At 45.4% G+C, this 16,028-nt stretch overlaps 1 protein-coding gene across 2 annotated transcripts; it reads left to right on the forward strand.

Annotated features, from left to right (window-relative positions):
• The first annotated feature begins 6,685 nt into the window (after positions 1–6,685).
• LOC133237855 (low affinity immunoglobulin gamma Fc region receptor III-A) lies at positions 6,686–15,463 on the forward strand. 2 transcript variants are annotated; one of them, XM_061400482.1, is made up of 6 exons: positions 6,686–6,785; positions 7,782–7,802; positions 8,607–8,864; positions 11,455–11,709; positions 14,013–14,202; positions 14,295–15,463. In XM_061400482.1, exons 1-5 carry the CDS (start codon positions 6,746–6,748, stop codon positions 14,189–14,191), a joined length of 753 nt encoding a protein of 250 aa, XP_061256466.1. In that variant the 5' UTR covers positions 6,686–6,745; the 3' UTR covers positions 14,192–14,202; positions 14,295–15,463. The 2 variants fall into 2 exon arrangements, with proteins under 2 accessions (XP_061256466.1, XP_061256470.1); XM_061400486.1 differs by having other exon boundaries at positions 8,610–8,864.
• The last annotated feature ends 565 nt before the right edge of the window (positions 15,464–16,028 follow it).

A 16,028-nucleotide genomic window follows, 5' to 3' on the forward strand; every position in this document is an offset into this window, starting at 1 on the left:
CAGTCCTTTGGCCATCTGATGTGAAGAACTGACTCATTTGAAAAGACCATGATGCTGGGAAAGATGGAAGGCAGGAGGAAAAGGGGACGACAGAGGATGAGGTGGTCAGATGGCATCACCAACTCAACGGACATGAGTCTGAGTGAAATCCGGGAACTGGTGATGGACAGGGAGGCCTGACGTTCTGTAGTCCATGGGGTCGCAGAGTTGGACACGACTGAGTGACTGAACTGAATGGAACTGATGACTCTTCCTCACCTCCTGCTCTTAGCTCAGAGGGAGAGGTGTTCCATGCCTACCTCAGAACCGACTCCCCACCCATGCGCTATTCTCGTGTCTTCAGGATCTGCGCTTGCTTCATCATGTATTCCCTCTTTGTCATGCACCCAACTTCTCCCACTCCCACTGACTTCTTCCCAAAGACCTGTAAGCAAGTCCAAGTCTTTTACTTAAAACAAAATTTCCCTTTCTTTCCTTGTCCCCCTTCTACTTATCATCTTCTAATTGTCCTTTCTTACTATGTCACTCAGGGCTCTCCATAGTAAGCCACAATATCAGAATCTGGATATATTCAGTGTCAAGAAAGGAATCTATTGGTGGGTAACTGGAGGCAGGTCAGCCAGTCCTACTGTTGTGGTGCCTGGGACCCAACTGTGTCCCTCTCTTCTAAAGGTGTCTACGTTATACGTGACCAAGTCTTACTTATTTGAGATTGAGCATTCCAGGAAAGACAAACTTGCCAGGCCCAGCTCACATGCCTGCTCTTTGGCTTTCTGCATTAGTCAACTCAGGCTGCCATAGCAAAGTATCACAGACTGGGGAGCTTAAACCTCAGAAATTCATTTTCTCACAGTTCTAGGGCTAGAAGTCAGAGATCACGCTGTTTTAAGGGTTGTTTCTTTTTTTTCTGTGATCTCTTTCTTTGGCTTGTAGATAGCCATTTTCTTGCATGTTCACATGGTCTTCCCTCTGTGCGTGGCTGTGTCCTATCTCCTCTTCTTATAACCATACCAGTCATCCTGGGTTATGGTCCACCATAATGACTTCATTTTAAGGTACTGACTCTTTAAATACCCTATCTCAAAATACGGTCACAGTCTAGAGTTACTGGGAGTTAGGACTTCAACATATAAATATAAGGGAGACACAAGCCCAAGATGGGGTGAGGGGCGGAGGGGAGATCTATCTCCTTTGGCTTCTGCAATAAAAAGCAATCACCATTTTCTATTACTACTCACAGTGGGGGGCTTCCCCAAGGAATACTGAGGTGCTGGTGAGAAGGGGAAGAGGAGTGGATCCAGTCATGTTTTCATAACACAGACACTTAAAAGGAGTAGTAACTCATGGCCTTCCTTAATGGCTCAGTGGTAAAGAATCTGCCTGCCAGTGCAGGAGAAGCAGATCTGATCCCTGATTTGGGAAGATCCTACATGCTGCAGAACAACTAAGCACATGCGTGACAACTGCTGAACCAGTGCTCTAGAGCCGGGGAGCAGCAACAGCTGAGCCCACAGGCCACAGCCACTGAAGCTCAGGCGCCCCAGAGCCTGCGCTCCGCAGCAGAAGAAGCCACTGCCAAGAGAAGCCCACTCGCCGCAACTAGAGAAGAGCGTGCACAGCGACAGAGACCCAGCACAGCCAGAAACAGATAATAAATAAATATTAAATAAAATTTTAAAAATTAAAACACTTTTTCATTTCCACCCAATCTTCAGACAAAAGTTATCAAGCTCCTATCGCCCAACCCCAGCCCCTGAAATTTCTCAGGCAAAGGTTGTAAATAGTTCTTGGATTGCCACACTGAAAGAACTTTGTCTTAAACTTTTCTACAGCATTTTATACTGTTGACTTCTCTCTCCTACAAGATCCATTCTCCCTGGGCTGTCCTGCTGTGCTTTCTCCGTTAGCCCCTCCTACCCAATTTCCTTTGTCAGCTATTCTTCCTTTTCACACCCTGTCAAAGTTGCTGAGTGTCAAGTTTCTGTCACTGGCCCTCTCTTTAGCCCTTTCCCACCTCTCCCCTTGCTTCCCCTTTTCCTCACTGTTCCCCTTTCTTTCTCAATCAATACTCTTATAAACAAAGAGATTTTTATACTTTATCTTAACCTATGCTCTCTAGATAGGCTTCACATGGAGGTTCTTAAATTATAGGGAAAATGGTATGTATATGTGCATTTTTTCTTAGGAGAGGGCCTAGCTGCTGCTGCTAAGTCACTTCAGTCGTGTCTGACTCTGTGCAACCCCATAGACTGCAGCCCACCAGGCTCCCCCGTCCCTGGGATTCTCCAGGCAAGAACACTGGAGTGGGTTACCATTTCCTTCTCCAATGCATGAAAGGGAAAAGTGAAAGTGAAGTCGCTCAGTCGTGTCCGACTCTTAGCGACCCCATGGACTGTAGCCCACCAGCCTCCTCCATCCATGGGGTTTTCCAGGCAAGAGTACTGGAGTGGGGTGCCATTATCAAAAGTTTAAAACATCAACCATGTTGATGCCTCCTAAATCTTTTGTCCAGACCCTTCTGAGTTCCAGAGCCATATATCCAACTGCCTACTTGACATCTTCACCTAAAATCACCACCAATCTCCAACTCAGTGTCAAAAGCTGAGATCATTATCTCTCTCTCTCAAAGCCTGCTCTCCATCCTCTATTTCTTATGCCCAAGAAATGTGTTGCCATCCTCCTGATAACCCAAATCAGAAAGCTGAGCATCACCTAGCCCCTCCTTCTAAACCACTCCTCATTGCCGTTCATTCATCCAAATGCTGTCCATTCCACCTTCTTAACATCTCTCCTAAAGGCTTCCATTGCATTTTCACTTCTTTAACAGAGACTCTCCCTCAACTCAACTGTTAAAATAACTTCCCAAGTTTTTCCTCCATTTTCAATCTCTTTCCCCTCCAACCTATTTCGTGGACTATGTTATTCCCCAGCTTAAAACTTTGAAGATCAGTTTTATGTTTTGTAAAAACTACCATGATAACAGTTCAAGAAAGTCCAAAATTTTCACCATGGCATACAAAGTCTTTTATGATCACCTAATAAACATTAATTGAGCGCCTCCTCGAGGGTTTCCCTGGTCACTCAACTGGTAAAGAGCCTGCCTGATAATGCAGGAGAGTCAAGAGATGTGGGTTCTATCCCTGAGTCAGGAAGATCCCCTGGAGAAGGAAATGGAAAGCCACTCCAGTGTTCTTGCCTGGGAAATCTCATGGACAGAGGAGCCTGGAAGGCTACAGTCCACGGGGCACAAAAAGTCAGACACAACCAAGCACTCACACACACACATGGCTTATTTGGGGGCTTCCCTGGTGGCTCAGACAGTAAAGAAGCTGCCTGCAATGCAAGAGACTCAAGAGATGTGAGTTCAATCCCTGGGTCAGGAAGATCCCCTGGTGAAGGAAATGGAAACCCACTCCAGTATTCTTGCCTGGGAAATCCCATGGGACAGAGGAGCCTGGGGGGTTACAGTCCATGGTTTGCAAAGAGTCGGACATGACTGCGCAACTAAGAGGAGTCTACTCAAGGTACTGTATTGTATGCTGGGGATACAACGATGAACAAGAGGAACAGATTCCCTGCCCCCAAAGACCTTACAGTCCACAAATGTGATGAGTACTACAAAGGAGGAGGACAAGCCACTGCAGGATTGCAGGGGATGTGAGCGTCCCAACTTGAGTCAGGAAACGAGAGCCGGCCTCAGCCTCTTGTGTTCCACTTCCAGTTGTCATCAACAGGTGTGTGTCTGGATATGGAACCAACAACTTTGAATGCATTATTTCATTTAAACTTCACAACAACTCCTTAGGGTTGGTACCATTTTTGCTAGCCCCATTTTAGAGATATGGAAACTGAGGCCTAGCAAGTTAAAGTAATAGAATTGGAATTCCTTCCCACACTCATCTGAAACGCAGCCCTCTTAGACCTTTAAAAGCTTGTACTTCTCTTTTGTTGTATTCACGAATCCTCTGGAGCTATCCTCAGCTCTGTAAACATGCCCACCTATTTCACTTACGGTCTTGGCTCATGATGCTGCCGTTGCCTGAAACACCCATTTCCCTCAAAAGCCTTCCTGCTGAACACACAATTATCTTCTGTGATCCAGTAAAAGTGTTCTCTCTTCCGTGTGGACTCCTAGAATTAGCCACTGCCTTCTCTGTGGATACACAGAATTTCACAAATCTTTTCTAAGTTCCTGAAGCACTTCAGATGCTTATGTGGGTAGTCTTCCCCCTGCCGTGATCATTCACTCAGTCGTGTCTGACTCTTTACCACCCCATGGACTACAGCCTGCCAGGCTCCTCTGTCCATGGATTTTTCCAAGCCAGAAGAAACTATAAATCCCAGAGGATGATAATCGAGGACCTCTGTAATCTCAGAACCTTGTGTTGTGGCTGCCATTTCAACATGAAGGAGGAGAAGAAGGGACAGAGTAAAGAAAAAGATGAGGGAGAAAAGAAAAAGCAAGCACAGAGACAAGCACCCCAGTATAAGATAATGCCAAGACCATCTGTTCTTCTTTTTAAAAATTTGCATTTACTGCAAGGTCAATCCTTACCAGCCCAACCACAGTCAGTTAGAGGGCTGTTCAAGAAAACCTGCAGAATGGCTCCCACTCTGTTGCGGTCCTCCTGTGTTCCCCTCCTCTCCTTCCAGTCTAGCCCATGCTCTTGACAGCTGACAGTTCCTCCCTCCAACTGAAGGCCACAGACAGAAAATGAGGCAAGAAGAAAATTAAACCTCAAAGGAGGAAAATAAAGTGAACGCCTGGCATCACGTATGTGGCAGAAAGCGGCTTCAGGGAACAAAGAACAACAGAGAGCATTGAGAGTTACCCACCTTTCGCCCTGAAGCCACAGAAAACCCAGAAGACACTCGATTTTACGCTTCCCAGATAAGCCACCACAGCGCTACAGCATGGAGCCTGAAGATTTCAAATACAAGTCTGGATTTTGGAAGATGCAAATAAATCACCCGAGAGGAGCACTAGAATGGCTCTTCATTCGTTTCCGCCATCCATCCTTATCAGACACTTAATCCAAGGGCCTGTGGGGGAGGGGCTGCTGTAGAAGCATGTTGGGGCAGGGAAGACGATAATGGGAGAGGACAGATTAACTCTACTCCAGAGAAATGAAAACGTGTGGAGCAGTTTTTATATCACTCCGGAGTGGAAAGGAAGTGTCCGAAGCAATGGTCACTTGTGCCAGCCTCTGATTCCATGCTGTTGCTGCTGCTGCTGCTGCTGCTAAGTCGCTTCAGTCGTGTCCAACTCTGTGCGACCCCATAGACGGCAGCCCACCAGGCTCCCCTGTCCCTGGGATTCTCCACGCAAGAACATTGGAGTGGGTTGCTATTTCCTTCTCCAATGCATGAAAGTGAAAAAATACAGTGAAGTCACTCAGTCGTGTCCAACTCTTAGCGACCCCATGGACTGCAGCCCACCAGGCTCCTCCATCCATGGGATTTTCCAGGCAAGAGTACTGGAGTGGGGTGCCATCGCCTTCTCCGGATTCTATGCTACTCCTGCCAAACATCACCGGCCCACTTCTGTCTGCTGCTCACTTCCTGGGCTTTTCCAAGCAAGGCCTGTCCTAGATGTCCAGAAGCCTGCTGGGGGCCTGAAATGGCCAAGCAGAGCCATTGATTTTCTGTCTAGGAACTAGACTGATGTGACAGCAAACAGCGCAGGGGTGAGGGTGGGGGGGGGGGGTGTGGGTGTGTGTATTTTGGCAGAGCAATGTCGAGAAAGGCGGAGAAGAGGTTAACAACTTTACCACTTCCTAACCACTGCACCTCCACTTTTTCCGGTAAGGAGCTGCTTCACAGGGCCCTGAGGGGCCTGAGCTAATCTGAGCTACTGTGGCCCATCACAGCCCTAGGAACACTGGGAGAAGTGTCACCCTAGTTCTCACCTCACCTGCTTCCTTTCCTGCCTTTCCACCTTCTCTTCATTCCTTCCAACTTTTTGGAGGTATCTCCTCCTCCCAGAGCCCATTTCTCCCACTGCCTATTTCTTTTAATAGAGGATTCAAATCTCATGATCAAATTCCCACTAAGTTAGTAGCTCCTGCAGTTTACAGATCCCAGAGGTATACACATCTCCAATTTTAAAAGAAAATATTACTGTAGATAATATCGGGGTGAAGGACACTTGTAATGATCTGAAGATTTAAATGACTGCTTCCTGTGGGTAGCTTCTGGTCGCTCAGACAGTAAAGCGTCTGCCTGCAATGCAGGAGACCCAGCTTCAATCCCTGGGTCAGGAAGATCCCCTGGAGAAGGAAATGGCAACCCACTCCAGTATTCTTGCCTGGAGAATCCCATGGACGAAGAAACCTGGTAGGCTACAGTCCATGGGGTTGCAAAGAGTTGGACACAACTGAGTGACTTTACTTTCTTTTTTTCTTTCTGTAGGCAGGCCCTGGCTGCTTGGAGATGGGTCTGGGCCAAGCAGGAGAGTGAGACGTTTTGAAATAGAACAAGAGACCCCCCTAAGGAAGTGTTCTCTTTCTTGAGTCTCATTCCCAGGCTCCTATTGTCTCGAACGTGGCATTGGTGGGTCCTAATGCAAGAAGTGGGCTCATTCGTCTGCCATTTATATTCAGGAATTACATGAAGTTCCCAGAAATGGAAACTGGTGCGTAATAGATTAGGGGTGGGGAGAAAGGCTGTTTACTTCCTCTCTTCGAGTCAGCTAGGTCTCTTGAGGGTTCCTATCTGTGGTGACTTTCGCACTCTAACACACAGCATGTGGCAACTGCTACCACCGGCAGCTCTGCTGCTTCTAGGTAAGTCAGACTCACTTGGCCTGAGAGCAGAGCAAAGATGCCCTGGGCACAGCAGGCATCTCTTCTCAGGCAAGGAATGAGACCCTTAACCAAGGACAGACCCCTTCCTATGTCTATAGACCTTGGTTTAGCTCCTAGGACACAGCTTCAGGGGTTAGAGATACAGGAAATGGGCATAATGGGGAGGTGAAAGGAGAGGACATGAGTTCTCCGTCACTTCACTCCTCTAGGTCTCAGCTTCTCTGGCTATAAACTGACAAGTGTGCACTGGGTAGCCCCTAAGGTCTGTCTCCCACTCTCACTTTCCAATGCTCCTCTCTCAGTCATTTCATTTCTATCCTTTCCAGAGGACTTGGGTGGAGATAGTTTCCATGGCTTGATTCAGAGATATTCAACCTGTGCCCTTAACTTTGGGGTTTGAACAGGGACCAAGGAGGAAGGGTATTGAAAACAGGGATTTGGGCAGACAACAGATTAGGAGGTACAGACGCTGGAAACCAGAAGGCAGGCAGTGGGGGAGATACCCACTCTATTCATCTTTGTTGAAGATGTCTTTACCTTGTTTGTTTATTTAATGGCTATACGGGGCCTTCACTGTGGCGCTCAGGCTCTTCATCGCTTTGCGCGGGCTGTCTCTAGTGGCGGAGCGCAAGCCTCTTGTCGCGGTGGTCTCTCGTCGCGGTGGTCTCTCTTGTTGTGGAGCACAGGCTCTAGGGTGCTCAGGCTTCAGTAGTTGTGGCTCATGGGCTCTAGAACATGAGCTCTGGTTGCTCTGCAGTGTGTGGGATCTTACTTCTGGCGCCAGGGATTGAACCCGCGTCCCCTTTACTGGCAGGCGGATTCTTACCACCAGGGAAGTCCCCACTATCTTTATCCTGATTCTTGGAAACACTGGCCTCTGAGGGCAGAGGTGGGCAGGGGAGTTTAAATACCACACTCCAGTCACCCTGTTCTCTGCTGCTGACCAATATTTGTTTTATTCTTTTTTTCTTACAGTTTCAGCTGACACGCAAACTGGTGAGTTTGCTTCATGGTCTTGGACGGATCGAGTGAGGCATGTAAATGTGTAATAGCTGCAGGGCACTGTTAGGAAATGTTCTTTGCACAAGAAACTGTTGACATGGAGTTGATGGTGGTGGTGGTGGTGGTTTAGTCGCTAAGTTTTGTCTGACTTGCAACCCCATGGACTATAGCCTTCCAGGCTCCTCTGTCCATGGGATTCTCCAGGCAAAATATTGGAGTGGATTGCCATTTCCTTCTCCAGAGGATCTTCCCGACCCAGGGATTGAAACCAGGTCTCTTGCATTGCGGGCAGATTCTTGGCAGGGGCAATTCCCCCAATACAGTGGGCTTGGCCCTACCAAGGAGGAGGCTAAGTCTCTCCAAGTCAGTATGCTCAGACTGAGTGCAATGCTGCTGCTGCTGCTGCTGCTAAGTCACTTCAGTCGTGTCCGACTCTGTGCGACCCCACAGACGGCAGCCCACCAGGCTCCACCGTCCCTGGGATTCTCCAGGCAAGAACAGTGGAGTGGGTTGCCATTTCCTTCTCCAATGCATGAAAGTGAAAAGTGAAAGTAAAGTCGCTCAGTCGTGTCCAACTCTTAGCGACCCCATGGACTGCAGCCTACCAGGCTCCTCCAACCATGGGATTTTCCAGGCAAGAGTACTGGAGTGGGTTGTCATTGCCTTCTCGAGACTGAGTGCAATACTAAGGCTGAAATGCCAACTCTCAGTTTGCAATGGGTTTTGAGCCTCCTTGGGAATACCAATATAGAGCCTGCTCACTTCTCTGCCCTTATCTACATTCTCTTAACACTTCAGCAGATCCCTCAAAGGCTGTGGTGCTCCTAGACCCTCAGTGGAACCACGTGCTCACGAATGACCGTGTGACTCTGAAGTGCCAGGGAGACTACCCTGTTGAAGACAATTCCACAAAGTGGTGGCACAATGGAACTCTCATCTCAAGCCAGACCCCCAGCTACTTCATCGCAGATGTCAAGGTTCAGGACAGTGGCGAGTACAAGTGTCAGACAGGCCTCTCTGCACTCAGTGACCCGGTGAAGCTAGAAGTCCACGTAGGTGAGTAGGAGAAGGGGAAAAAGGAACTGACCAATAAAGGATAAAAAAAAAAAGAGGCCCTGAAAAAAAATAATGTTCCTGGGGATTAAAACTAGGATGAGATGATCTGTAGTCTATTGAATTACATCAGTATTGTAGTCCTAGCTCCAAGTAGGCCTTAGATAAAATGTCAAAGCCTGGCATACACTAGGGACAGGGCTGCTGGACTGCACAATTCCAAGAATCTACATTCACATAGAAGATGAATATATACAGCATGAATGGTGTCATCTGAAGGTCAGGGCATGACATCAATGCTCTATAACAGTTATTGAATAAATTAATGAATCCACTTTAGGACCTCAATCTCCTCATTCTCAGACACAATCTCCACATTCTCTAAGCTACCCAACAAGCCACCCCTAATCTTGCATCATATCTATTTCCTCTTCCCATCAACGCTACACTCAAATATACACTTCAGCCTAAATTTGGCAATGTGAAATCTCTCCTAATAGAGATAGATACACGTTCAGCCCGCACATTCATCATGGAACGAAAGTCTTTGTATCTTAACAAAATCCAGGCATTGGATGCAAGGAGAAGTATGTTGAGGCAGAGATCTCTCCTGGTGTCCCTGAAATCACACCACATAGCCTGGTAACTGCTGTGTCTTGTAAGCTTCACTCTATTTGCATGACTGCCCCATCTCCATAATGTATGTGAGTGGAACAAGCCTGGAGGGAAAGGCGGGTTTAATGAAGGAGGACCTGCAACAAAATTCCACGGACCTGGGTCTCTGAAGCTGATTTTCTGGGCTCCTACACCTGACTGTGTTACTTAGTTGACTTAGTTCTCAATCTAGCTAGGTGAGAGATGGCCATGCCTGTGTGCCAAGTTGCTTCAGTCATATCCGACTCTTTGTGACCCTATGGACTGTAGCCTGCCAGGCTCCTCTGTCCATGGGATTCTCCAGGCAAGAATACTGGAGTGGATGGCCATGTCCTCCTCCAGGGGATCTTCCCAACCCAGGGATCTAAGCCACATCTCTTACATCTCCTGCTTTGGCAGGCAGGTTCTTTACCACTAGCACCACCTGGGAATCCCAAGAGATGGCCACCTGTGACCAAATAAAATGGGGAATTACCAACAGGAAGCAAGAGAAACCTCAAGTCTTGGAGTTGTTAGTTTGTCTTAAACTTGGCTCTAGAAACTGACTTTAGAAGTCTAATTAGTGTGAACAGTTTTAAACTCTGACCAAGAGCATTAAGTTCACCAGGCAAACTCCTGATCCTTCTTTTGGACCCACTTCACTTATCTTCTTCTCTGAGAAGCTTTGCTTACTTTCTTCGGGCCGAATTTCTTTGCTCCATTCTCTTTGGTCATGCAGTCCTTTGTTCTTAGCCTGTTGTAGCACTTATCACCTGGTATTATAATTATTTCTGAGTATATGTGTTTCTACGCCTAGACCACAGGTTCTTTGATGTGTCTCAGTCATCTGGGTGTCCCCAATCTGCATGACATGACATAGTAAGTTCTCAATAAGATATTTGTTTAACTAATGTATATATGAACATTCACTGAGTCCATGACACCCTGAATGGAATAAGAATGTTCTCCCCTCAAAGAAACCAAACTATATGTGTGTGTGTGTGTGTGTGCGTATATGTGTGTATATACAACATAAGTTATGTATATATATGTGTGTGTGTATGTATGTATATATATGATTACATATGTAACCCCTGTTAATATTTAAGCACATGTTCTTTCTTTTTTATGAGCATACATATGTTTTATATTCTTTTTAACTTAACATTCTCTGATAAATGTTTTCTCATGTCATTTTAAAATTTCTCTGCAGTATCGTTTTAAATTATTCAGGCCAACTTCCTCACCATGACTTCAAGTTCTCTGTGTGTGTGAAGTCTGGTTACTTGGCAAGGCAGTTGTGAAAAGAGTTGTTTTGATGATTAACTGTTTCCGTCTTAAAGGCTGTGCTCTGTAATGAAATGGTCTTGCTAAGACACTGTGGCCCCTGAAATTAGCAGTTACCATCAGCACTACCAAGCATGCTTTTCTTTCCTCTCCCTGACTTTTACAAGGAGTTCTCCTTCACAATTTCTGTAGCCACTCCTATGGATACTCAGTAACCTTCTTCCTGACTGGTTGCAACAGTCTTCCAACATTCCTAAAACCATCTATTCCTTCTGAAGTCTACCTTTCCTTGTATTCTAATATGATTCTTACTCTTTGATCTAGAATTTACAATGGCCCCTTATCACCTTCCATAGCAAATCCAAGTGTGGACTTTGAGGATGCTGCAGCTTGCTTCTCACCTGCCTCATCACTTAGTCCCTCTGCTCTCACTTTATGCTTTGATCATGTGTGTGTCTGTCCCTCTCTCCCATTAGACAAAAGCTCTTGGAGTGACTTGAGTTCTCATCCAGAGTCCAGTTGTCTTTTTCCCAAAGAAAGTTACATAAGGATGGCGCCGCCCGGTCTGGAGTTCCACTGTCCCCCAGCACCTGGGTGGTGAGCATTCTCTTCAGAAGAGCTTTGTGCTGGGTGCTGAGGCCTCCTGGGCCTGTGTTCTCTTTGTGTCTTGCAGGCTGGCTATTGCTCCAGGTCGCTCAACGGGTGGTAAATGTGGGAAAGCCCATTCGGCTGAAGTGTCACAGCTGGAAGAAAACTCCTGTAGCAAAGGTCCAGTATTTCCGGAATGGCAGAGGCAAGAAGTATTTTCATTGGAATTCTGACTTCCACATTCCAGAAGCAAAACTTGAACACAGTGGTTCCTACTTCTGCAGGGGCATTATCGGGTCTAAAAACGAGTCTTCAGAGTCTGTGCAGATCACTGTTCAAGGTAAGACATGTGTGGCACTAAAGGGACCAGAGACCCCTGTGCTGGGAATCTTGCATTCACACTGGGGAGATGAGTTGGGAGGAAATTGCTGACAATTCCACAGACTTCTTTACGAGTGTCATTCACTTTGAAACATGACAGCAGGTGCAAAGGCCACATTTCCTTCCTCATAAATATGCCTGTCCTAACTTACCTCATTCAAACCATATCCACACTCTTGTGTGTCTCTATCGTGCTGGCTCTTTTTTTGCCTGCTCCTGCTCCCCTTTCTCTTCCAAGTCTCAAGTCTTAGCCAAGAGTCTAGCTGGCAGTAACCCCTCACTTTCTCACAGAAAGACCCAGAACCTGTGTTCTGGCTCTGCTGCTGATTAACCATATGACTGTGGCCAGTTAGTCTCTTGAACTCAATTTCCACTTTTGTAACAAAGACAAGCTGACATTTATTGGGCATTTTTCAGTGTGCTGGACACTGTGTTGAATGCTTCATTACATGCACTTAATCTGAACACCTGAGAATTAATGCTTTTGACCTGAGGTGTTGGAAAAGACTCTTGAGAGCCCCTTGGACAGCAAGGACAGTCAATCCTAAAGGAAATCAGTCCTGAATATTCATTGGAAGGACTGATGCTGAAGCTGAAACTCCAATCCTTTGGCCACCTGATGCGAAGAACTGACTCATTGGAAAAGACCCTGATGCTGGGAAAGATTGAAGCAGAAGAAGAAGGGATGACAGAGGATGAGATGATTGGATGGCATCACCGACTCAATGGCCATGAGTTTGAGTGAGCTCTGGGAGTTGGTGATGGACAGGGAAGCCTGGCGTGTTGTAGTCCATGGGGTCACAAAGAGTCGGACACGACTGAGCGACTGAACTGAACTGATATTGAATTCCACTTTCCAAATCATTTAGAAAACATCTCCAGTTTCTGTAGCACCATCCTCCAGGGTCAGAGATGCCCTGCCATGGTGCTCCTGGACTTCCTAATCTCCCAAAACTTCCACCTGGAATCAGACTGAGATAAAAACCCTGATACTGGGAAAGATTGAGGGCAGGAAGAGAAGGGGGCGACAGAGGATGAGATGGTTGGATAGTATCATTGACTAAACGGACATGAGTTTGAGCAAACTCTGAGAGATAGTGGAGGACAGTTAAGCCTGGCATGCTGCAGTCCATGGGGTCACCAAGATTCGACACGACTGAGTGACTGAACAACAATACACTGTAAGCAATTTACATGTAATAATACAGCAATATAGACACACATCTTCTGAGATTCTAACAAAACAATGCCACAGTTTGTATAAAAAATAACTTCATCACAATTTAAATTGAAAGTAAATACTCTCAAATAGCTAGGAAAAGAGAGAGCAAATAATAAGGAAAATGGGGGCAAATTGCAAACAATTAGTAAATCTAGGTAAAGAATATCTGAGAGTTATTTGTACTTTATTGACATCCATTTTTTAAGTTCAAAATTATATTAAAATTAAGATTTTTTAAATTGAGACTAAAAATGCACTCTCATCTTACTACCTTATAGGCAACAGCAGAGAATGACTTTAAAACAATCTTAATGGCTAAGAGGTTGAGAAGCAACAAATTCTAGCCCTTTCCATTTTGGGTTCTTAGTTACTGAGCCTTGATAAAGAAATATTTTCTGACGATAAGTAAGATAAGTAGTAGATTTCAACGGCTTACCTTGTGTGTGTTGGTTTTTGTTTTTGTTTTTGTTTTTTCATTTTCTTGAGTCGGGTGAATACACTGAGTATAATTTTGAGACACAAGAGAAAGTTACTGAATTAAAAAACAGTGTTCTCACAACAACTTAAACTTTGATATCTCTCATTGCTGTTGTACAGTCACTAAGTCATGTCCGACTTTTTGCAGCCCCATAGACAGCATGCCAGGCTTCCCTGTCCTTACCTAACTCCCAAGTTTGCTCAAACTCATGTCTATTGAGTTAGACATCTCATCCTCTGTCACCTCCTTCTCCTTCGCATCAGGTGGCCAAAGTATTGGAGCTTCAGCTTCAGCATCAGTCCTTCCAATGAATATTCAGGGTTGATGATCTCACGCAAAACCCAGCTACAAGTACCTCCATCAAACATGAAAACACTATTGCTCAAGAAGCACTACAATCCAAAACTGGTAGGAGGAAGCTGTGGCTTTCTTCCAGGCTCCCCCACATTCAATAGAATCTGTTTCTTAGCAGGTGTCAGAAAGACTTCACAGTGATGACCTCACTGTTTATGCCAATTTTCTGCCTTAACAAATGTCATTTTTTTCTCATCTCTCTGCTCAGCTCCAGAAACTTTACAAACTGTCTCGTCATTCTTTCTACCTTGGCACCAGATCACCTTCTGTCTGGTGATGGGAGTCCTGTTTGCAGTGGACACGGGACTGTATTTTTCTGTACGGAGACACCTTCAAAGCTCAGAGGAATGGAGGGATGGCAAAGTCACATGGAGCAAGGGCCCTTAGGACAAATGGAGGTAATGAAAGCAGCATCCCCATCCCATGGGGGTGATAAAAGCAGCATCTATGAACCTCTTCCTAATTTCACAGCCTTATCATCTCCCAACAGGCATCTCTGGGAGCAGCAGGAAAATTACACGTCAGACTCTAGGGATCTGAGGATCCTTCACCCAACTCTGTTTCTTCTAGTCTCCTATGGAAAGAAAGTGCCAACCGTGAAGGACCAGTAAATATCTGCATCACCAGAAATAGAAGTCTCAGAGCTACGTGGCTGCTTTCTGTATTCCAACCATTCTGTCCCAAGAGAACAACCATACAGACTCTCAAAGATCAGCCCTGATGTATGAATATTGTGCTAAAATAAATGGATATGTAAAGAAGAAAATTCATGGTGGAGAGGCAGCTGGATGGTGGTCTACATGTTTTGCTGCACGCTGACTGCCTTCAAGGCACCCTGAAACTCCTTCTAGATAGTCTGTGGGTACATGTGGGGGTCTAGGGAACAGAGCCCAACCAATGAAGAGGGTGGCTGAGAAAGAGCAGGGTAGTCCAGGATAGACCAGACAAGACCACCAACTGGGCTGTCTTCCTAGAACATGAACCATGGTGGAGGTAAAAGAAAATCACAGACGTGAGATGGGATTGAGTTTTCCAGGGGAGCCCCTGTCAAAAGGATACAGTGTGAGTCTGTGAGTATACAATGATAAATCCTCTCAATGTCATGAGTAGAAAATGATCCAGGAAGGGGGTTAGGGGTTGGAGGATTTGCAAAAGAAAGCACAGAATAAACTCATTGGAAGGAACATTGCTGTCCCAAATTAAGCCCACTGAACAAAGATATATCAGTGTCTAAACCGAGAACGCATTACAAGAAAAAGTCAACCACAACTGCACAGGAAGGAGCTGGCAGGAGATGAGGATGCTTTTAGACTGAAAATTAGAGAGAAGGGGCATATAAAACCAGAATTTTCACTTCAATATCTAATTCAGCTTTATTCACATCACCCTTAAACAAATGTTGGATAACCACTATTAAATGTACTAAACTCTACTGAATTAAATCATGAAACTTTTAAATCCTTCAGCATGTCAATAATAATGGAGTAGAGGTGAAATCAATCACTGCTTCTGGAAGAAAGCTTTAGCTATCTCTCTTTGTGTTTTAGAAGCTTTAAACTGAACATTTCTTGATTCCGGTAAGCCATTTTTACAAGATTCTGCATGTTATTGTTAGATAGAAGATGGAAAAACCACGATAATAAAACATGAATGATAGAATCCTTTTGTCCTCCATTGCCTAAAGTCTTATCAGAGATTAGTTAATGAGAAACCCCTCTCCTCTCAGCAACCATCTCACCACAACTCATATGAATTAGTCAACTTGCTATTTCACCAGATCTTGTTGAAACAACTGGGCAAAGGGGAACTCTGATAGGTGGTCTGGGATAGGAGGATGGATGGGAATTAGAGGTAGTTTTAGAGCATGGGGCAGGCAAGAAAAGGTAGAGCTAGGAAAGAAGTAGGTCAACTATGAGCTTTATGCCAAGCCAACAATTCAGGTTTGGTATAAGAATATTAGAAGTATAGGGATATTAGATTTGGACATGAGACAAGGGCATTTGGAAACGTTAAACATTCAACTCACATCTACTTAGTACTTAAGTGCCAATTAAAAAAAAAAGTTTTGTTTTTTTTAATGTGTGGCTGAGGCTGGCCCTAATTGCAGGCATGGGGGTTTAGTTTCCCTGGGGCTTGTGGGATCTTAGTTCCCAAGGCAGGGATCAAACCCATATACCCTAAATTGGAAGGCAAATTCTTAACCACTGGATCACCAAGGAAGTGC

The sequence above is a fragment of the Bos javanicus genome, chromosome 3 (genome assembly GCF_032452875.1).
Source record: "Bos javanicus breed banteng chromosome 3, ARS-OSU_banteng_1.0, whole genome shotgun sequence".
NCBI classification, from domain to species: Eukaryota; Metazoa; Chordata; class Mammalia; order Artiodactyla; family Bovidae; genus Bos; species Bos javanicus.